At 35.5% G+C, this 23,463-nt stretch overlaps 1 protein-coding gene across 3 annotated transcripts in view; it reads left to right on the top strand.

Annotated features, from left to right (window-relative positions):
- SECA2 (Preprotein translocase SecA family protein) overlaps positions 1-23,463 on the top strand; it is a 237,349-nt gene that overhangs the window by 12,115 nt on the left and 201,771 nt on the right. For all 3 annotated transcript variants that reach the window (XM_089805095.1, XM_089805094.1, XM_089805093.1), the window contains exons 3-7: positions 14,345-14,479; positions 14,667-14,736; positions 14,840-14,904; positions 15,050-15,134; positions 15,431-15,466. In XM_089805095.1, the coding sequence (XP_089661221.1) occupies positions 14,345-14,479; positions 14,667-14,736; positions 14,840-14,904; positions 15,050-15,134; positions 15,431-15,466 (391 nt within the window). The remainder of the gene's footprint in view (positions 1-14,344; positions 14,480-14,666; positions 14,737-14,839; positions 14,905-15,049; positions 15,135-15,430; positions 15,467-23,463) is intronic.

Genomic DNA, 23,463 nt, shown 5'->3' with positions numbered 1-23,463 from the left:
AGGTCTGCACTTGGGAGCGCTTCTTCGAGTCAATTTGATCCGAATGCAAAGGAGAACAAGAACCTACTCTTAAAGCTGCAACAAGAAAGGCAATTTGGGCAGGTTGGACAAGCATGGGTAGATCAGATCAAGGCTCAAGGTCCCCCACTGGTTGGAAACTTGGGAAGCCTAGTATTTAATGCTCACAAGCTCAGGGAAGCAGCTTCAAATCATTAGACAACCATATAGAAGGCAGTAGACAAGCTGACAGAGCAATTGGACCTTCTACAAGAAGTAATAGACGTGAAGACAAATGTGGCCATTGCTCAGGGGATTCTGAAGACTGGCAAGGAGTCACTATTTCATTGGAAACAATCTTTGGAGTTTGTTATAGAAAGCTCCATGAGATCTGCAAATGAGCTCAAGGATGTGCACGACTTGGTGCAATTGAAAAGTTGTTTCAATATTTGAAGACCTTGCACATAGAGTCCTTTGTGTCCACTAATGACAAGCTCGTGGACATTGAGATAATGAAATCAAAGTTCTTGGCATTTGTCGATGAAGCCATTGACCCACTTAACTTCCAAGTGTCCAAAATCCGAGAACTCTCAGTAGCAGATGCAATCATAAGAAGAGAAATGGAGAATTTCTAGTCAAGGGTGGCCAGAATAGATGAACTGACAGAGATGCATGACTACTGGATGGTCCAAGCTGACAATATCATCATTCCAGATGTCGAAGAGCTAGACAAAGTAACTGAAGCCATGAAAGCGTACAGTGCCAAATTAGTTACTTCTAAAAAGGCATGATGATTCTGATGCTTTTCCAGACATTTTCCATTCTCCCTCTTCTCTTTCCTAATTTTAGCCATTCTTGGCATTCTGCCAGTCTCTGTAATGGACAATGATTCAAGCTTGTCCTATTTTTAGTCTTTTTGTTCAGAGATGCTCCGCGAGGCAATCATCCATAAAATCGGCCATTTTGAGAAGGCCTTTAAATGTAACCTTTTATGAAGTTAATAAGATCGGCAAAATTTACTTTGGGCAAATCCCTGTAATTGGGACTATTGTGTGAGACTCTGAGTTCATTTTAGGTTAAGGTATAGTATATGGGATGAATGTGCTAATGTTGAAAGTTGAATGAATGTGAATGAACTTGGTTTTATTTCCTTTGTTCAATAGAATGTATGTCTTACTTCCTTCAGCATAAGCATCTCGTTTGTTCTTTGTGCTATATGTTGTAGTTTGTGTCTTTAGTATAGTTTGTTGCATAAGGAAGTCAGAAATTGGTGTGTAGAGTAGCTGATAAATAGACAATCCGGGTATTGTCAAAACATTAGCTAGCTGTGTAATTCGGGAATTACTTATTTCACCATCTCTTCCTTTCTTCCCACTGTCATAGCTAGTTATGCATGTCTCCATTCCTTGCATTTAGGTTGTAATAGATTGCATGTTGTGAGTTAATCCCCCTTTTCATTTTCCTAGGTTGTTTAAAGTGTTGAGCAACTTGGTTTTTGCCACTTTTGCTCTTTGGTTAAGAGCATACCCCCAAAACCCGAAAGATAGATTCATTGCATATCTTGCATTCAAAAGGGAGATGTACCTTTCAATTCAGGGGTCTTTGATAGATTACTACATTGATCCATTCTGTTGTTAACTTCTTTGTTTTCCATAAGTCATTGGGTAGTCTAAGAGTCAAAGTATAACCCAAAATATCAAGGAAGACAAACTGTTAACCAACACCGCCCAAAGCAAAATGTGGAAGTTCTTCGTTAGAGCATGTTCTTCAAAGAGCTCTGTAACTCCTTCGTCGTTGGTGATGATATTTCATTGACAAGAAGTCCCATTTATTCCCCGTATTCCATGTCCTTCTTTGCTTTCCAAATTCAATTGACAACGGTGCCAAATATTTACCGACACAGGTCAACTGGTTTAGTGTATACTATGAAAAAATTAAAGCATAACACAAAAATAAGATAACACGATGTTTTAGGAAACCTTACTGCTCATTTCATTGATATTCATTCAAGTACATAATACGAAAATGCTCTAAGAGTTTATGATATCTATTCTTGTTCAGGAGAAGGTACATATAGTATCCGAAGGGTCATGACTCAACCATTGCGTTCTAACTTTCTTTGGTATCTGACACTTCTTAACACATAATCAATTATTAACAATTCCCAAAAGACTTTACAAATATTACCAGTGTTTACTTTAGGATTAAAAGAGTGAAGGTATGAATGACTCCAAAATGTTTTTTATTTAGGAATGTCGCCATGGTTGCAATTTCAGCAAATGCATCGAGCATACTTGCCACCGACTTGTAACTGCGCTACCTTTTCTTAGATCAACTCTTAAAATTCTGATGCTGAAATGCCAAAGTCTTTTCCGAAGTCCTTCGACCTGCTGTGGTTTTATAATTTTATTGTGTCCAATTGTAGTTGAGAAGTAAAGAATCACAAATATTCTTCACGCTGTATATTTCTTCTTTCAATGTAAGCCAACCATGTCCAGTAATGAACTTTTGATATATTAGCCTAATATCAGTCTGGACTTGACTATAGGCTTTAACTGAATAGAGTTATGCATAAAGTTAGGTAAGGTCACACAATATTAATCCTTCATTTGAACTTATAAAGATATGAGATTTGTCAGTATAATTGTCTGTTAGTTTGGACTGGACGGGGACATGACAATCTCTTGAAAAACTCTTCTATGATTCTTTTCTCAATCTGCTATAATACTGACTGCAAATCTCTCATAAAAGTTCTCACAATCTCTTCATAAAATCTGCATATTCACCTTATATTTGGCTCTAATATTCATTACAATTCCCTCAGAAGATCTGCAATTAAACTCCTTATGTACTGCCCTATATCTGCATGTATGTTTGATTTATTTATTTATCTTTTTTTTATGTCTTTCAGCAAGCAGACAGCTCTCGACTAATTGATCCGGGCAGGTGAATATATTATATCATTCCACTCTGCATTCTCCTTTGGATCTGTATTAAGATCTCTGTTTGTAGATCATGCCATATGATCGATCTGTCAAAGCTTACAATATGTGCTCCCCAGAAAGTCTCTTTAATTTGGATTATGACTCAATTCCTTGAATAGGAAATGGACTGATATTTATCTTTATTTATTTATTTTCGTATTAAATTCAATTTCTAAAAGGGGGCATCACAGTCTGCCCTTCCCCAAAATTGCGTTGTCTGCAAAAAGTGCCAACTCAATCAGAGTGATTTATGCTGTGCAATTCTTGTCTTATGAATTTGAATCCAATAGCCTTGATAAAGATTTATTTCTTCATTATGCTCTTGACTATAAACCCTCAATCACAATGCAACACAAAAGCATACATATATCCATATAAACTAATAAAGTTAGTTAGTCGAAGTATAAACTTCAAATATAATCTTCCATATTACTCTTAAATAAATCTAGACCATAGAGATCAATCATGAGAGATTTGACCAAGTCAACCCATACTAAGCCCAAAAGTGGAGCTTTGGCCCTGGTGCCAAAACTTAGGCACCCTCTAGAGGTGTCCTACTTAGTAGGGTGCTTGTTCTACTTGACAATAATTCTTGATGGATGAACTTGCACATGAGTTAGGAGATTCCCATACAAAAAATATATAAAAACATGAAAAGAAATATAAGGGTATCTAGATTTTTTCACATAATACGGTAAGTGGAAATGAAGCCATGTCTTGAGCCATTTCTACACCAAATCCTAGAGAAGTTACTTTGCACAACTCTCTAACTCAACTTTGCAACTTGTGACTATTCCTCCCTATTCTCACTTCCTTCCTAATTCTTGGGAAGAGACCCTAACTAGTTAACCGGACTCCTTGGATAAGGGCCTCTTGGGGCTCTAGTCGCTTTTATGGTCATCTAAGAATGACCCTAAAAGCCATTTCACCATCTCACTACGCCTCGTCTTTCCTCAAGCCATATGGATAACCTATACTTTCACATATCCATCCTCATTCTTATAATTCTTGGGAGGGACTCATCTCTTCCTAGGCCTTATGGATATCCTATCATCTATGTTTTGGTGTATTAATTCTCATAATCCTTGGGAGAGATTCATCTCTTTGTAGGCCTTATGAATACCCTATACTTTGGTGTATCCATCCTTATAATCCTTGTGTGAGATTAATCTCTTGCTAAGCCTTATGGATGTCTCATACTTAGTGTATCCATTCTTATCCACATATACATGACATTTATGATATATCAATATTTATTGGCCTTCAGAGATGTTTGACTTTTGCCTTGCAATAGGGTGCCCTTAGTGGCTCTCCCTTAATCATAGTGTTGTAGGGTGCCATCATAGCTGTTCTCCCATAACTGCCTCTGTATTAGGACAACCTTAGTGATTCTCCACGAATTGCTTCTATAGTAAGGTGCCCTAAGCAGATCTCCTTTAATCACAGCGTAGTGGGGTGCCCTTATAGTTGTTCTTCCTTGATTGCGACTACAATAGGGTGCCCTTGGTGACTCTCCCTTAATTGCAGCCTTGGAAAGGTGCTAGCAATAGGTTTCCCTTTGGCCATTCTCTCATCATTGCAACCCCCTTTCCCTAACTAACCCAAGCTCTTGAAAATTTTAATGTTTTTGTTTTGATTCCATGCTTGTCACTTGTCTTTGATGCCTACTTGCAGTTTTTAGAAGATGTTGATTATTCTTCCTTTATTGTTCGTTTGTGGCCCTTCATACCTATGTTGATAGGATTACATTCATTGTCTTTTATAGAATGGCAAAATTATGCTCTGATAACACTTAATGTCCCTTTATACAATTTCTTAGGATTTGGACAAAATTCTTATAATTCAAATTGCAAGAAACTTCTTTCTATCCATAAGTTGTATACAACTTTTTTATTTGCCACAAATGAGTGTTTGAATACGATTTACAAATGTATACAGTATTAGCGATCCTAATTTAAATAATTAGACCAAGGAAAATTGATTGATGTAAATGTCTGCTAAATCAGCGTTATGCAAGAGTTATATTGCCATACAACGATTCTGATTTGACTCTTAATGAACATATAATGGCAATGGAGATTGCCTTTGATTACTAAATTGACTTATATTGTAAATATTTATGCAAGATGAATGCAAATGAGGTTGTATGACTTGTACCAATCTTGATTATGATGAGAGATCTATTCAATAACTGCTGTTGTAGACAAGTATTGATATGGAATTCATGAAGATCATATTGATCTAGATATTGTCACTTTAAAGATGAATGTAATCAAATATAGAAGTTCATATTAATCCGATATGATATATTAGTGAATTGAAATAAGTATGAATAGAGTCATTAAGTTTTCCATTTACATATATAAAATCACTTTACTAAAATAACCAAGGTTCACTTTTTACTTTAAAAAAAAATAAAATCCCAAGAAGCTTAGGACTATTTAACATTTGATTATTTAACTATTTTCATGAGCTTCTAAAAATATTTAAAATGTCATCTCTTAATTTTTTTTGACGACTTAATATTAATCATTATCTAGGGTCAAACAAAAGGGGACACTACACGACTTTTATCTTCCTAGCTTTTGAATTGATGCCATCGTATATGTCACCCAAACAAGGGCCTATCCATGTTGGTATAAAAGATCATGCTCAGTATGGGCTTAGTGATATTGAGTTGATATCCAACACGATCTCACCAAATGTTATCTAGGGTCATTTGCGTAAACTTTGTTGCCCTTGTGTTGTGCTAGATTTCCTTCATATGGACTAATTTGTGCTCATGATTATTTTAGAAAGTGGCTTATGAGCCTTAACAAGTCGTCTCAACACAATTGTATTGGAGGCAAAGTGCATCTTTTGAACCTGTTTGAATATCAGATTTAGAAAAATAATAATTTCTAAAAATGAAAAGAATTTGCTAGTTTGATAAAGTGGAACACATTTATTATTAAACTTACCTTTTGGAGCTCCAATTTTGAGAATGTTCTAAATATGCGTTGTGACATGCACTGGTTGGTAGTAGACTTTTGGATCTCTTTGGCCTTAACATATTCCGATTTGACTCAATTATTCTGGTGCTAATCACATTAGGTTGGGGGAGTGGACATCACAAGGTGTCCAAATATGGTGTGAATTGTGCTCCTCAACCAATAACCCAACAAATTCCCTATAATTTTTGGCACTGTTTGTTATAACTTGCTTAACATTTTGAGGCCCACTTGCCCACTGGATTTACAAAGAATATTAGCAATAAATGTACTATCCAAATCATCTCTTCTTCACAACCCATCACTCTAGAAAACATTACCCCTTTAGGGGACACTGCCATAACATTGATGAATGGGCGACTTCTTGATCTTCCCATCCATAAAAAATGAAAGACAATTCTAGTTCAACTTGTATAGATACATCTAGTTATGCCTTGACCGACAATCTCTCTAGACTCATTTTGAAATGCCATTTCCAATGGTCCCTTTGATCTCTTATGTCTAGAGGCCATAAATTGATCTTCAGATATGAACAAAAATGGATCTCTCTGTTTCAGCTCAAAATGAGAAGGTTGTAGAAGGGGCTGCATCCATCAAGGTACTTTCTTTAACAAAGGATGGTGATTCATGTGTTTCTTGTTGGTTTCCTTTTTCTTGCTATTCAATATATGCCAAGACTTGTGCTTCTAGAATGCCTTTACCATTTTCTTCTAGACAAAATTTGGTGCCTAGTTGAGGTATCTTGTACAAATGACCTTTCATTCAACTGAATGAGCTTGAGTATCTAACTTCACACCAATCATAAGTCCAAACATAATTTCCACCGCCCCTTTGTACAATTTCAACATATTTCCAGTAAGGAGAGTCTTGGTTTTATCTGGTGTGGGGTTGGCTCATAGAGCTAGAAATGATTGCTATGGCAATACCCAAGACAACTAGTCCAAAAAACAACACAATTAAAGAACTAAAACCAATGAAATTTGAAAAACAAGAGAGCTCATTGTTAAAAAACACTTGAAAAAAGTAAAACACTTGAAAACCTATCACTTTTGAAGAAATCCTCCGCTACGATCTCCTTGACAACAAATGAACATATGCAAACGCAGAGGAATAACACCATAACTAGCTTGAAGAGCTCAAAATCAATCTTCAACTCTATCCGTACAATGGAAAGCAATAAAATAAGTTAAACAATGGAGGAAAATATGTTTATTTTTTCATTCACCATTGGAAAATGAGCTTGCTGTATTCTTTTGGATGTTTTGTATGTCAAATATTAAGGTTAGTGTCTGAATGATACCTTTTTCTGGTTTCATGTGAAAACGTGTCAAATTCTGCTCAGGTTCGCTTGGGGAATTGGGGTTGGATTGGATGGGACACGGGTATTCAAAGAATGAACTGGTAATATAGGTTTAACTAACATATGCTTATTTATTTATCATCTATACTAACTATAAACATAATATATTAATTTAAACATTTCCACCTTATTACGTGAATTTTAATAAACAATTGAACACTAAATGGAAGATAAATGAAGCACCTCCACTAAATCTCCTTGTTCATCCAAGACTCATCAAACTGATTGCATTGGCAGATGTCTTGGCTATCAAGCCCGCAAATCCTCTATATTGCATGAGAGAACATATCCCAACCTCCATGCACAACAAGAGAAAAACTCTCCTCCAATAGTCTACCCTACCCTCCTTCATGCATATGAAAGTCTCTTGTCCGATTCCTGCACAGTGAGAGAGTAACTCTCTTTTTTGAGAGTCCACTCTCCAAGAGTGCCAATATGCCTGGAATCTTGTGGTAACCAAATCCCTTCTTCAGTATACAACATGAACAAGAACCAATCTAGATATACCTTTTTAGGGGCTACACTATGCACAAAATGAGTGGATGCAATTACAATAACCCAACCTATTTCAGAGGTCACATTATCCACAAATGTTGCCTAGAATTGCCAAGCCTCTCTTATTGCAGAAATGGACAGAAAATATCATGGTGCTTCTCAAATGGTCTACCATCATGAAGTGCGAAGCTAGCAGAAGGTTTGGAAATCGTGCAATCTCCTGTCTGTCATCTTCATGCTCTATCAATCAAATGTGGTAAGCGTCTGAAGGCCTTGAATGCCTTGTCAGTTATAGCATGGGTGGCCTTGAAAATACAAGCAATATTTGATAGGTGTGTGGCCATAATTAATTCACGAGGTTGGGTGATAAATTCAACTAATAATGTACCCTCACAATAAATCTCTTTAAATATAAAAAAGACTCCAATAATATCGTTTTTAACCCCTTGGATAACCAAACATCTCCAATAATCAACTCCTTGTGACTCCATTCGAAAAGATCTCTGTTTCTTTTTCAAAAACCCAAAATGACTCAAAGTCCCTTGCATCTTCCTACGAACATTCCTGAAAAATCCTTCAGTATTAGACTTGTTAAAAATAATAGCCATTAATTACACCGAAAGTGTTTCATATCTAAAAAGAACAACCTAGGCTTTTCATCTAACAGTGTGCACTACTCAAGGAGGGAGGCAAGACAATTGAAGTTGTGTGAACCATCCATATTTTTATCAGTATCTGTTTGCCCTTTTCACATGTCGTTGATTTCTACCTGTTCATTTTTTTTCATGGTTCTGTAAGTTTCTTTTCTGACAAAGTTATTAAGTATTATGTCTTTAAACTTTTAAGTCTTGTTATTGGACATCTTGACCATTTTTCAAGCATCTTTGGGCTGCCCTTAAGTTGTGGTGTCATAGTACAAAATGCTTGAACGGTTCAAGCAGATTTGGAAGGCTCAACAGACCAGAAGGGATGGAACCATTGAGCTCACAGCTGCTAAACTTGAGAGAAACCAAGTTGGGAAGGTTCTATAAGCCAGAAGGTATGGATGAGAATAAGTTGTTGAACTGGTAAGATTTGCAAGGGAAGGGGGAATCACCTCATACAGCTCACAATTGGACATTTGAAGACTGCATGTTGGAGAGCTTTGCCCCATTCATCGCTTGTCACTTGCGTCATGTTCACCCTATCCAGCAGAAGCTCCTCTAGTATTCTCACATTTCGTATCCACATCTGCATGTCTTCAATTAATTAGTGGAAATATCTAACTGGCATACTGTGGGGATGTTGCCGAACTTCCCGGGTACCATTCCCACAAATTCAGCATTTGACAAGTTCATGTACTGCAAATAGCTCAGTCTGGGGAGTTGCTGAAGGACATCAACACCAGTGAAGGAGTTGCAGCTCAAACACAAAACTTGGAACATCTTTAGATCCAAAGAAAGAATGTCTTTTCTATTAGTCTCAACAGAAAGTGAAGGATAGATCTTGGAATGAGCATCACTGGTTAATAACTTAAATTCTGCACTGAACAATCTTGCAAACCTTGGAAATTCCCACACAGCTGGAGATTCCCCAAAAATGATTTCAGGCTCTGCAGCTTATATGCTCCAGAACAGGGGAGTTGTTCTAAGAGGCGATCGTATGACAAGTTCATATGCTGAAGATTTCCCAGATTCATCAGAGACGTTGGAAGTAGCCCTGATAAGTTTTCGAAAGAAAAATCAATGTCTCAAAGGCTTTTCAGTTGGTTGCTGAAAGACGCTGGAAAATTTCCTTCAATCTCAACTTTCAAGTGAGTCAAGTTATAAACTATGTAACCATGAATTCTGAAAACCTTAAGATCTTTATAGCTTCTGTACTCATTTCTCACCTCCAAAAGATAGCTCAGATCTTTCGATTCCAGTTCACGTTAACAAAATGCATATGCCAATTTGGATTAGAACCACAAATAGAGATACCAGGATCACTTCTTTTTTTGGACCAAAAGTATAATACACGTGCAAAGGTGACTTCCAAGAATGGATAAACATAAAAATAAGGTTTCATTTCGGACAAGAAGCTAAAGGTATACCGCCATCAATTAAGATGCCTTGTATAATAAAACCGTGTAGCCAGACACCACACTAATATTCCATTTTCATTGAATGCATTCATAATATAAACAACAAGAAAATGGATTCATAAAGAATCATACTAAATTGAAACATACAAGGATATCATAAAACTTGATTATCTCTAGACATTGTCTAAAAAACTGTCCCAACCTATATCCCTAACATTGGACAGTTGCATAAAACAGTAATCAGCTTAGACAATTTTGGTTTAGAAAAGGAACAATAGATATTAGTAATGGTTGTGCGCAAACTAGTCTACAGCATCTCCTATCACCCTCCCTGTTACCAGAGGATCTATTGAACGAGCCATTTGCCACAGAAGTTCCTTCTTTCATTCCTTTAAACAAAAGAAGGAACCGACCCAGCAAAACTTTGAGATGGTTGGATTTAGCCAGGAGGAAAATAAGTAGTCAAATTGTTTGACATGTTGTGACAAGCTTTTGTGGACAACGAGGCTGTATGTGAAAGTTTCCACGTACATGATGGATGGTACTTGTCTACCCATTAAATAAAAAAATCACCCAAACTCGAGAACTCACTACCATCTCTGCTTTGCACTCCTTAATCCTCAGTCCTCACTGCTGACTCCACCACCATGATCGCAAATAACCCATTGCATTGGATTCATTTTCAACTTTTTTTGGTTGCTTTTGCTGTCCTTCCCTTTGGAATCATGAAAAGTGTACCCTAAAAATCATGTTTTATATCCATCCTCTCCAACCTAATATTTTGTCCATTGTAAGTTTGTGCTTGGCGAGAGTCATGCAATGACTGGTTTATAATATGTAAGCCACATGCTCACAATCTGTCTTAAAAGAGAAAGCCTACATCAATCCATCGAGGAGATGTTTGGGATGGAATTCTTGGCTTAGAATATCAGAAGATTAAAATTAGCAGAGGTGAGTATTTTTATAAGTATATATGTAATTTTTTTGGGATGAATAATAATTTATTTATAAAATAATGTTACATAAGAGAAGGGTCCAAGTAGTAGGTATAGTTAGTTTAGTATATCTAAAGTTTCTAACGATACATTAAATGATTTTGACCATTCTATTTTAGTTTTCTTTATATGCATTTTAAGTAATTTGTGGACACTCTTTAAGCTATGAGCATGCAAGGGTGAAAATTTGGTCTATCTCTACCACAGCCTCTATCTCTATCTCCTTGTTTTTTGTATAAATTTTACATTAAGTATGCTTTTTATTTTATTTTATTATTACATATTTGATCAATGGGCTATATTTTTTCCCAATTTTAATATATATTGTGTGGTAACTTCATACAACTACAAAAGTGAAAAATCATTCATTTCTTCAAATACTTTAATTCCATTGCCATCCTTATCAAGAACAAGCTCTTGCTCACTCATTACAATGCCTGAAAAAAAGAGAATGGGAAAGGTTACAAATAAAACAAAATAAAAAACATTAAAATTTATTATCTCCATTTCTTTTGAAACTGGAAACTCCAGGACAAACAAAAATTAAATTGTGCAGTAAATAGGTAACAAAACTAGAGTTCTGAGCAAAATTCTTGTTTAAACCGTTGATTACTTCAAATAGTAATGAGTATACAAGTCCTGCAAAGTTCTCTGCTAAATAAAACCAAAAATTTGAATACGATACTTTTTTGTCTTCCCACGAAAAGGGAGGGGTGTTGATAAACATTTACAGTTAGATGCTTTACAAACAAAATTTGTCAAAAAGATATGGTCAAAAGATCAAATCATGTTTTAAGCGCTCCCAGAACAGCAGCAAAACAGGTTACACTACATTTGGGCAATAAAGAGCTTCCAAGCTTTAGAAAATAACTAAATAGACAGGCATGCGCACAGACAAAATAAGATAATTTTGCATCAAACCAAAAATATGCAAAGTCCTGTTTGTATGTCATTTTCTTTGCGTTACATGTGCATCGATCACTCTGTTCCATGTCTATGCGTGTGGATTTAATGTAATTTTGTTGGAATGACAACCGGTGAGGTGTTTAACATAGAAACAAATGATAAAACAATTTCATTGTATTGTCTACAAACAAGCTCCAGAAGGTGTTCCTCTTGGGTCTTTAAATTTATTTCAATTTGCTAGATGTAATCCCACCGTACAAGAAAGTTTGACCATTAGTTATATCAAGGGAAAGTGCCTTTTCTTCTTTGGATACTCAAATTTGTTATAACCATTTGTAACCCAATCTCAAATGGGATAGTTATATTAACATAGAAAATTTGAGCTCAATTTTTTTTTAGGTGAAGGGGAAAGTTGTGGATTATCAAAGAGTAATTGGGGATTACTAAACAGAACAAGACCTTGTTGTAAAGACTTAATGCAAATGAAATTATCCTCAACTAGTATATATGACGAGTAATTTGATCAATGCACCCTGCCACATCATCAACAAAGGGCTTAGGCATAGAGGTAAATTCCATTAGGAATTCAATTGGAAAAAGGCATTCTGTACTAACTCATAATAATTAACCACACTAGGATTGAACTATAGATTAAGTGCAGTTGACGTTCCTATAGGTAATTACTGTTCTCATTTATAAGTGTTCACGATTTGAAATGCCACTGGTCTCTATGTACCCCTTTCCTCTTTATATATTTCTTCAGAATTGGTCTTATATATCATTGGCGTATCCATTGCAAACCAAGGTGCAATTGCTGGCATATAACATAAAGTATTATCAACTTTTAAGCTATTTAATATTGTCAATGCCCTCAATTGATTGAAGTACTACCATGCATGAAGTTATTAAATAGTTGCGAATAACTAATTCTAACAAATGCCTGTTAGGAACATTATATTAGCATCATTTATTGATTTTAAGGCTCGTCAAATTAAGAAGAATCAGAATATGGTGGTGGTTTCTTCCAAAATATGAAGCCATTGATCTCTTGCGCCAACGTTCTCAAAATCAGCCATTTCTCTTCAAAATTCCCTGGTCATAGTTATTGTTTGTTGAAGATCATGCCACTTTACTGTTGCACACATTGCCTAGTTTCAGTCTTCTCCATGATAGAGGCAAGGATAGAGATTGGCAGTGAATATATCCTTCTCATAGGATACTTCTGAGTCTATATATGTTTTGCTTGATTTATATTTTCATTCCTCATTTAGTGACTTGTTCTGCTACAGACTATTTAAAATAATAAACTTAAAAGAATCATTTCTTTTATGGATCTTACCAAAAAAGTGCTTATAACACCTCTCTGTAAACTTGAGAAATTATGCGAAATCATGCTACAGGACAGAGAAACTCATGCTTTTTATGCCGTAAACAGTGTTCACTAGTGTTATAAGTCAAAGGAAACTATGGATAACTTTAAAAGTTTTCTAGATTTGTTTCTGCTGCTGCCTAAAGCAACAGAAATGGGTGCCTATCAACAAAGAGCTGAATTTCAATTTCCAGCAACAACGGACAAAGAGGCCCTGCAGAGGATTAATGCATAGTTCATCAGTAGTATAAATAACCGCAGTTTCTTTTTGAGGAAACTTACAATGGAAGAGGATCATCTTCAGAAACAGTCATTCAAAAAGGATAACACCCTTGCTTACAAACATGTTGGTGAACTGTGCAGATTGCAAAGTGGAAACAACAGATAAGAGGTGTGTCATCAGCAGTGCTTTACAGAATATTGTAGTGTTTGGTTTCGTCTTCTCACAACAGTGAATATATTACTTCTTCCAATCCTCTTTGTTTCATACAATCACAACAAAGGAACACTTAATAAAACACAAGCACCTTACAGAAATATAGCCAGACTTGTTGCACACTAGCAACATCCTAAGGATCCTCATAGCCTATTCAATGGTTGCTATAAGGTTTGCGATAGCTCTAATTATTTAGATGGCATAATATTTGGTTTGTATCATCTACGTCTGTTCTGGAGTAAAGTATCAATGCTCTGATACCATATTGACTTTGGTAGACAAGATACACAGATAACATCATGGTCCCAGCTGAAAGTGAAATGATGTAATGATTTCTTTGGGATAATCATAATGTTCATATGTATTGGCTTATAAAAGCCATTTTTTTGTGCCACAGTGCCACTCGATAACTAATCTTTCCGGAAAATACCCACTCCCCTAACCTTAGGGGAGCCCACACACGTAACCTTCTAATTTTTATTTTTATTTTTTTAAACACTTGTAAGTCTTACTTATTTAACTGGCGTTCATTTATTTCTTTATCAGCTATACTAACTATGGATGTAATATAATATTTCTAACACAAATGATGAAGAATGTTGTTAAATACCCCATTGACCATTGCTCTTTGATTGGAAGAGGAGATTTAGGAGATTTTAATGCCTCAGATATCATGAGATATACTACTGAAGTTTTTCCATTGTCCATGCCTAATATGTGAAATTCTGTTTTGTGATTGATAAATGCCAGAAAGATTTGGATTACTTGAGAAAAAACTGGAGAAAGATGATAAATTTAAATTATTGGATTGTACGGGATTACCATGTACTTATAAGTGCTGTAAATGTTCTAGAACCTGATATGCAGAGACTCACAAATAAACAGGTCAGTGGAAGGCCTTTCTTGTTAGAAGCTTAGAGATATACGTCTTATCTTTTTAATTTTATAGAATATAGATATAACCCAAGCTAGAGCCATTGCATTTTGCCCTTAACAAAACAGTCAATTTTTGAGCCTTTTGCAGTTTGCCCATAAGAAACAACTGAGTTTTTGTTTCCTTACTGTGGGACAGCTACAAGATAAAACAAAAGAATTTCGTCATCGACTCCAGTATGGAGAAAGTTTGGATGACATACAAGCAGGTAAGCTGATTTATGGTTTAATTGTAGATTGCTAATTGAATGAGGTGTTATGATCACTTGATTTACTGGTTTCTGGGTAAACAATGCTCTTTACTTTGTGAAGAGGCATTTGCTGTTGTTCGTGAAGCTGCAAAACGGACACTTGGAATGAGGCATTTTGATGTCCAGGTGTTCTAAATATGTCCTTTTAATGTTGCATTTTCTATTTTTGGTGCATAATGAATTGATTCTGTAAATATTTTTTAATTTGTTTTAAAAAAAGCAAGAAACAACTACCATATCTGTTTAGTTGATTCGTGGTGTTTCTTTACAGATTATTGGTGGGGCAGTTCTTCATGATGGGGCTATTGCTGAGATGAAGACAGGGGAAGGCAAGACTTTGGTATCCACATTAGCAGGTATGAGTACGCCTCAGCCTTCAATAACTTGTGCTTGTATGTTTATGTTCAGTAACTAAGCCGTGACTGGGAAGAGTGAATTGCTCTGAAGAGTTATAGAGAGTGGTTGGGTTTTGACACCACATGCTATAGTTTTACACTTTGCAGTATAGCATGGCCCTGTTCATGTTGGATCTTTAGCTTCTGCCATTACTTAATAGAGGAGACAAATAAAATTTGAATAATTTGTTTCAAATATCCAGAACTAGTCATCATTTTTCTTGTAATGTTGAAAGCTGTTATTTTGCTTTTTGCAGCCTATCTCAACTCATTAACAGGAAGAGGAGTACATGGTATGTTTAGCTGTTCTAGCTTAATATTTGAGGATGGATTCAATTGTATTTTGAGTGTCAACAATCCAGCTTCAGTTTTGATGTTTCTTCAGGTTCTAATAAATGCAGAACCCTTTTCTGAAGTTTGAAGAAGTCAATATGAAACAATTCATTTTTTTGATAGTCGAGAAGATATATCATCAGTAATAAGCAATCAATTTTCAAACAAGAAGATTCAAACAACTCTATTCTATTATTATTTTATTTACTTACAACCTCTAGTGTCACCCATCAAAATTGCTGGTTAGTTCTATTACTTGAACATAGATTGAGCCTTATGTTATTTAGAGGTATAGAGTGCAGAAAAGTGAACAATATAACTTCAATATATAAAAATGACTATCAAACACCTTTGGACGCCAATAACAGTTATTAGTAAATGAATTGTATGGTTTGATCATTTCATTGCTTGTAATTAGGTCATAAGGTTATCATGACATCATCTAAGATGCAACTTGTGGTAGATGCCTTTTGAGAATAACTAATATACTCAGCAGTACAGTCATAATCAGTCTATTTGGTGCTCAACAGTATATGTACCTAAATACCCATTATATCATACATATCTGTAAAGACACCCCTTGTTCTGAGAGTTTTTCACCCTTTCCAGCCCACAGGAATTTTGTCAAACAGCTGGCTTGCAATCTGAACGCTATGTTCTTACTTGTTTCCAAAGTGCAGATGTAAATGTGATTGTTATATGTTTGCTAAGTGTTGCAGATTTTTATTTTCAAATGAAGAACAATGCAAAGCAAAATAATTAAAGAAATCAAATTAAGACTACTTTCAGACTCCAAGAATATTTTCAGAATTATTTAAACCTCAACAATTACAAACAGACATAAGTATTATAGAAGTTCATATATCCAATACCATATATATATCCAAACCTCTATCGTGTCGGGATTCTGTCCATTGAGCACATTAGTAACAACTGCAGGCCCTGAATATCACTTCCTAGCTGTTTGCAGTTGTATATGGCACTTTTGCTGCTGGTCCCAGACTTGATATACTCATATCAGACCTGTACGACACTGTCCTAGGCAGAGGCAGCTTGCTGGAGATGATCTCAGTGTGCTACAATCCTGTGCAAACGAGTACGACATCCTCTGAGTAGCTTCCCAATCAGTTCGGCACCTCTTTTCTCAGTCACACAAGCCCAGCCACGCTGAATGCAGCCTTCAGCAAAGTCATCCAGCTAGTAGAAACAGATGCAGCAGTCTTTGGAAACACTATTATCTTAAACTCTATCTAGCTCTCCATTCCCTACCTTCAAAATCAAACCCTTCTTGGCAGTATCTAACTCTTTTCCCAGCAATTTTGAGTTGACAAACAAGGAAATAGAGATCAATAAGATTTACGTTGAAGCTCAAACAGATCCTAAGACTCTATCTCTCAAAAACATCAAGATTGATAGCATAGAGGGATTTCTTCCTCCAAGCCCTAGAGAGAAAATCTCCAATATTTCACCAATTTCTTCAAAATCCAAGCATGCTGAAAGAAGAAACTTCCATCTCTTTAATAGTGCTTTCTATGAGCTCAGCTACTGACCTTAACAATTTGGGATAAACAAAATCACCTTTTTGCCCTTTCCTATAATTTCGTTTTTTTTTTGGTTTTTTGCCTTCATTTTCACGCGGCCTCTTTTCCACCCCCTATTTTATTGTGACTGGATTTTTAAATATTTCCATGCCATGTAACGGTACTTTCCTTCACTCAAGTCCCCAATAAATTTTATTTATACTTCAAATGTATTGTAGTATAAGGGGGCCATTTATTTAAAATATTTTCCACAAGCTATAGACAATGCATTAATAAAGTTAAATAATAAAACTGAACTTTATAAAATAACTTTATTAATGTGTAATAAAGTATTTCAATGATAAACAAATGAAGTCCAAATGTAGCCATGACAACTTATTATAAATAGGGTGCCCAAAACCGCCTCGAAACAACTTGGAATGAACTTTAAAAATTGGAACTGCCTTGGCCAAATGGCCTCAAAATCCCTTTTATATCCTAGTTAGCCTATGAGACCAATGAGAAAATAGGCTAACAACTGTTGGCATAATTGATGTAGATGCCTGCAAGAGTTGGTAGGAGAGTTTGATGATGTCTTGAAGCACATGTTTGATGACGATTGAATCAGTTATTGTGTTATCATTGATGTCAACTTGATAGTTTGTGTTGAACTGTTTATCAGGAAGTTAAGCCTTGACTGTGCAGGTGACAAATCAACTGTGTAGTTAATTTATATGGCGAGTTAGTGTGCAATGTGCATGATTGGTATGGGAGACTCAGAGATGTCTCTACTTGCTATGTTTGTAATTTTATGTACAACACATCAATATTGAGTGAGTTATGAATGATTGGAGTGAAACAATCTTATCAGGCTAGTTAGGTTATGAGGGTAAGTGAAATCTATGTTGTTTCAAGTGATGAAATTCAGGATTTATGAAGTTTACAAAGTTTTTGGATCAATCAATGTTAAGAGTTATGTTTGATTTGGTCTACATGAAGACATGTTTTGGATCAATTGAACAAGAGTTTAGGAAGAAAAATGAAGAACATGTTGATTGTTTAAGTTTGATCTTGAATAGGTAACATGTAGGCTGTTTCCAGTAGATCTTTCAAGTTGGTGAGTTGGTTGTTGATGTGGCAATGACGTGGAAGCAAAGATGCTTGATGGATTGGTTATACGTTGAAGATTGTGATGGAATTTATTGGAATTGTGTTTGTTCATTGGAAAAAGGGAAAAAGACTAATGTTTGATGTTAGATCGATGAACAATTGAAGATGTTGATTGTGTGGTACCAACTAATGATGAATTAGGGCTGTGTAACACTTTTTGGTCAAGTGTTGATGGATCTCTTGGGGCAACACATTTAGGGTTAGGGTTACTTAATGATGAAGAGTATATGATATAGAGCTATTTTGAAAGAGAGAGAGAGGAGTATCAGTGTTTGTGATCGACAAGGATTTTGTGATCAAGCTAGTAGCTTAATGTCTAGGAGGAGATGCAGATGGTGAACTAAAAGGGATTTGTTCAAGCAACTGTGAAGTGCTATTTGCAGATAATTCCACTTGGTTCATCCTAATAGGTTGACAAGCTACAAGCCTGTAACAAAGTCACTTTTAATAGGGCGAGCAGGATTTGAAGATGAATTTCTTCAATTGGGTAGAAAATCCTTTCATAAGGTTACTTGTAACAAGGTATAGTTCCTAATAGGGCTAGAGGTGAATCCCTTGATCAGGTGACTCCTCACAGGGTCTGTTCTTAACCAGACATTATTGTAATCTCCTAATAGGGCCAAGCCTTTAATAGGATGCATTTTAGAAGAGTGCAAAATATTTGTGGGTATCAATTCCTGTCATGGATTTTCCCTCTGAGCAAGGGTTTCCACTTTAAAAATCTGTGTTATTGTGTTACTTATGTGGATTGTTTTATGAGTTGCTTTATGGTTAAGTTTCACAAGTTAACATGAATGGATGGATGAATAAATAGATGATAACTTTAGTTTTGGTTAATCAGTTTGATAAGTTTGTGATTTGAGTTTGAAGTTTGTGGATTACTGATTCACCCACCCCTCTCAGTAATGTAGGACCTTGAATATATTAACAACATCTTGTTGTGAACACTAGAAAGGGGACATTACAATATCCTCCCCACCCAAAATTGTAGATAAGATGACTAATAGTCCCTTTTTGGCATTGTGGATTGAAATAGAGCTTTGGTTGCTTTGTATCAGCCACCACCAACAGTAATTTATTCGTCCATTTCTAATAAAATAAGCACAAATTTTCACACTCTGTTATCAACATTCTTGTAAGCCGCAGAATCTGTCTGTAATCCGCAAGTGCTCTAAACTTGAGAAATTGTTACTTTCCAGCACTTCATTTTTTGCTTTGCTTTTATTAGTATTAATCCTATTGGCGAGGCTCTTTTCTTTCGACCATTAACTTTCCTCCTTTAATGCTTGTTGATGTCTTTTGCTACACATGGTAAAAGCATACTGGTCAATATCTGGAATTTTAGTTGTTTTTTCTTAAATAATTAGTGGAGTGGTCTTTTTAAAATAAAAATCTATGAAGCTGATATATGTATGGGGTTGGACTTAGATTTGACAAGTATCGTTTTGGGGGTTTGGGTTTGTCTGAAGTTTATTTGTACAAAAAACATATAACATCATAAATTTATACATATTTGCAGCCCCAAAACAAGAATTACACTTAGAATGCTACATAGCATCATATAATGAACAAAGCCACAAAAAGATTACTCTAATGTCAATTTGTCTGATTGTCAAACTCAAGTGGCATGATTGGTATTCGCTGTTCAATATTAAAGTAATAATTTCATAAGTCAGTGTCATAATTATCTTAATCAGATTATCATCATCATTGACATTAGATGAAGTGTGTAGATTACAATAACCACAAGTATTGCCATTGCCTCTTGCACCAAAATTATGTTGGTTATTTGACTTATTCACAAATGGAGATTGCTAAGAAGTGGAAACATCCAATTCAAAATGTTTCACTTCTATATTATATGTGTTGGTCCTATATCTCTTATGTTTCAGCCTTATATTTCAAAGAAAGTGTATGCTGGAATGCATGTACGCTATGTCTTTTACCTTTTCTAAGTGCAATTTTCTGCAGCTTATTGAGTAGATGGAGTACATGCTCCAAAATTGCTAAGATGCAAATGAATTGGCAACCTATTGAGGCGAAGTTAATGAGTTAAATGGAACTTAAAACTTGCAAATGTCTTGTGACTTGTCTTTTAGATAAAAATTAAAAACTTGTGATTATATTTTAATTGTGAGAGGTTGTAGGCATTGGAATGTTTGGCCATGGATGTACCTATAGAAGTTGTCAATCCAACTTCATGAAGCCAAGATCACTTGAATGCAAAGATAATTTGAAACCGAGAAGATTGGAATAACAAAACAAGAGTTTGGGCTCTGAAAATATGAAAGATTATATATTTAGATCAAATGAATTAATAAAGTATACAACGATCAATCCTTATATAGGAGATCGATAATCTAAAATAAGAAACCCTAAAAAGCAATCATTTAATAATTAATATAATTATTAACTAAGTTGCACAGGTACCTCCTCCCTCGGACCTGCAAAACTTCGAACTGGTTCAAAGTTCGGGTCCGGTTCGAACTTGGTTCGACCAGGGTTCCATTTTTTGCCTACTGGTTAGATTTGGTTCGAAACAAGTTTGAACCCGGGTGAGCCAGGCCAAAAAAATTGAACCAAGTTCTAACCTAGTTCGAACCACATGCTTTTTGGGCCTCGTGGACGACAAAGAAGTGTTTTATTTGCAAAATTTATTAAGTTGTTGGCATCCACAACCCTAAAAGATTGTTACGAAATGCTTTTGATGGCCTCGCATTGTCATATTTTGTGGCCTCTCATTGTCATTTTTTGAAGAATTTGATGCCAACAGCATTGTTGCTGCTGCTGATCCCATTGGCCTTAGCTCTATTGCTGAGTCAACTAAATGCCAGAAAAGAAGAAAATGAAGAAGGAGAAGAAGAAGATAAAGATTAAAGAACTTAGAATATTAATAGATTTTTATTCCATTAGTTGAACAATGAATGTGTAACAATGATACTTGAACTTGATGCTACAATTTATTTTTAATGTTTTGAATCTTTGATGTTGAGCTATATGATGATATGAGCACTATGACTATATGATGGTAAGAACACTATGATTACAAGTTTATTGTGTTTTTGTTATTTAAATGTGTTTATGCTACTATGCTACATTCTTATATTAACTCATACTTCATAAATATGTATGTATACATATATTTTTTATAATTTTTATATGTTCTGTACTAACGAACCCAAACGAACCTAAACTCCTTTCCAAAATTTTGATGAACTTGCAAACCAGTTCTTGAACTTCGAGCTTGGAACCGAACCTGAACCAGTAACTTAGATTATTAAATATCACTAACGCATAAAGTGATATATTAAGAGATAAATAAAGATGATTTAATGATCAAGTCAAGATGACTTAATAATTAAGTTATTGCTTTATTCCAAAGTAACAAGAATTGGAATCGGCAAAGCCTAAATCGAATTGTGAATCAGCCATGAATTGGCTATGAATTGGCAAATTTAAAAAAACCCTTCAAATTTAGAGAGTTTAACAATTAACAATTTATTTCATGCACCCTTTATTGAATATAACTTAAACACACTATAACATCATCAAATAGAGGTTAACATACATAAACATGGACATAAATGATAAATCCATCACATACGTAACACATCCATCGCATAGTAAGTTATGAGAAATCATATGATCATAATGATATAAATTATAGAATGTATGTAAGATGAAGACCCATAAGACATCAAATCATAAATGTATGTAAGAATCTAAGATGAAGATCCATGAAACATATGTCTATCAATATCTATAAACAAAATGAGAAAACAAGGCTCCAACTCGAGCCTCATCATCATCCTCATCATCATCCTCAAGCTCGGTCGCAGCCTCAGCCTTAGCCTCTAAGTATCCAGTCTGCCTACTAGAAAGGCGTCTAAGGTAGGTCCTAGAGGACTGTTGAGCCATATCCCTCGCATGTAAGATGGGCTTACGAACAACATCACTACGACCTATATTTTTGCGTGCGCGTGTGCATCTACCGGTGCCTGAACGTGCTCTAGCTGCCTCCTCTGCCATGGCCATAGCTTCAGCCTCTCTATCGACCTGTTCAACCCACTCATGGTCTTCCTTAGTGAAGATTAGATCCACAGCCTTAGTGAGCCACTCTAATTCTGGATCAATCTCCTCCAGAATGATCAGTGAGGAGTCAACGCCCAAAATTTGTTTGATGCTAAGACGAAGGTTGTAATGAACAAAGACAAGATCATTCAACCTCTGCACAATCAACCTATTTATCCTCTTCGAGTGGATGTGCTCGAACATGGACCAACTACACTCACATCTAGAAGCGCTGCTTAGTTGACTCAGAATACGGATGGCAATTTTTTGAAGTTTTGGGGTTGTGGGCCCAAACATTTGCCACCATCTATTTGAAACAAGGGAAAACAAAAATAATTAGTCTTATTTACAACTTTAAAATTACATAATCAACAATTAAAATGCACAACTTATAAGTCATAAACTTTAGATTCATGAATATATTATTTAATTTTTACCTGGTTGTATTGTTGTCCAAACATCTATGGCCATCCTGCCAGAGAAAAGTGGCCCTTCTTTATTATTGAACTTGTTGAGCTCAATGGTTGTAGTTGCGCTATCCTTATCACTACTCAACCTCTGAATCACTGTATATAAGATGGTGAGAACCTCCTCATCCGCCTTGAGGTTAGGACAGAAACAAAATGCTAGATTCAAAAAGTAAGCTGCTGCATGGATGGGTCGGTGGAGCTGATTTTGCCATCTTCTATCAATGATATCCCAAATAGGGGCATACTTCTCTTGCACTTTTGCATACTGGGCTCTAATGGTCTCCTTGGCCCTATCCATGCCCTCATATATGTAGCCCATAGAGGGCTTCTGCCCATCAGTAGTTCGTAGGAGAGATACAAGGGGCTTAGTGACCTGCATATAATGTAAAAAAATATTTGAGTCAAAACTTAAATATAAAATAATATAACTTAAAGTAAAACTAAATCATTAAACAATTAAATATTAAATATTAAATACTAAATAAAAAAATAATAAATGTTAAATTGCTATAAATTTAATGTAAGGATTTCTTTAATAGGTTTCCAAAAACCATCATCATCAAAGATGCAATTCATCACATCTACTCTTGCAGTGGTTGTAGCATAGGAAAATGAAATCCACTCCCGCCCAACAAACATGCTCCTCAGATCGTCTCTTGATGTCAACAAGGACTGCAGTGTGATGAAGTTCGAGGCAAACTTCGTGATGCTTGGACGGGCTAACTC

This window comes from Cupressus sempervirens, chromosome 10 (assembly GCF_028749045.1).
Source record: "Cupressus sempervirens isolate cs-2001-9-10 chromosome 10, ASM2874904v1, whole genome shotgun sequence".
NCBI classification, from domain to species: Eukaryota; Viridiplantae; Streptophyta; class Pinopsida; order Cupressales; family Cupressaceae; genus Cupressus; species Cupressus sempervirens.
Note: the sequence above shows the minus strand (reverse complement) of the source record. Positions and strands in the feature narration are given on the sequence as shown.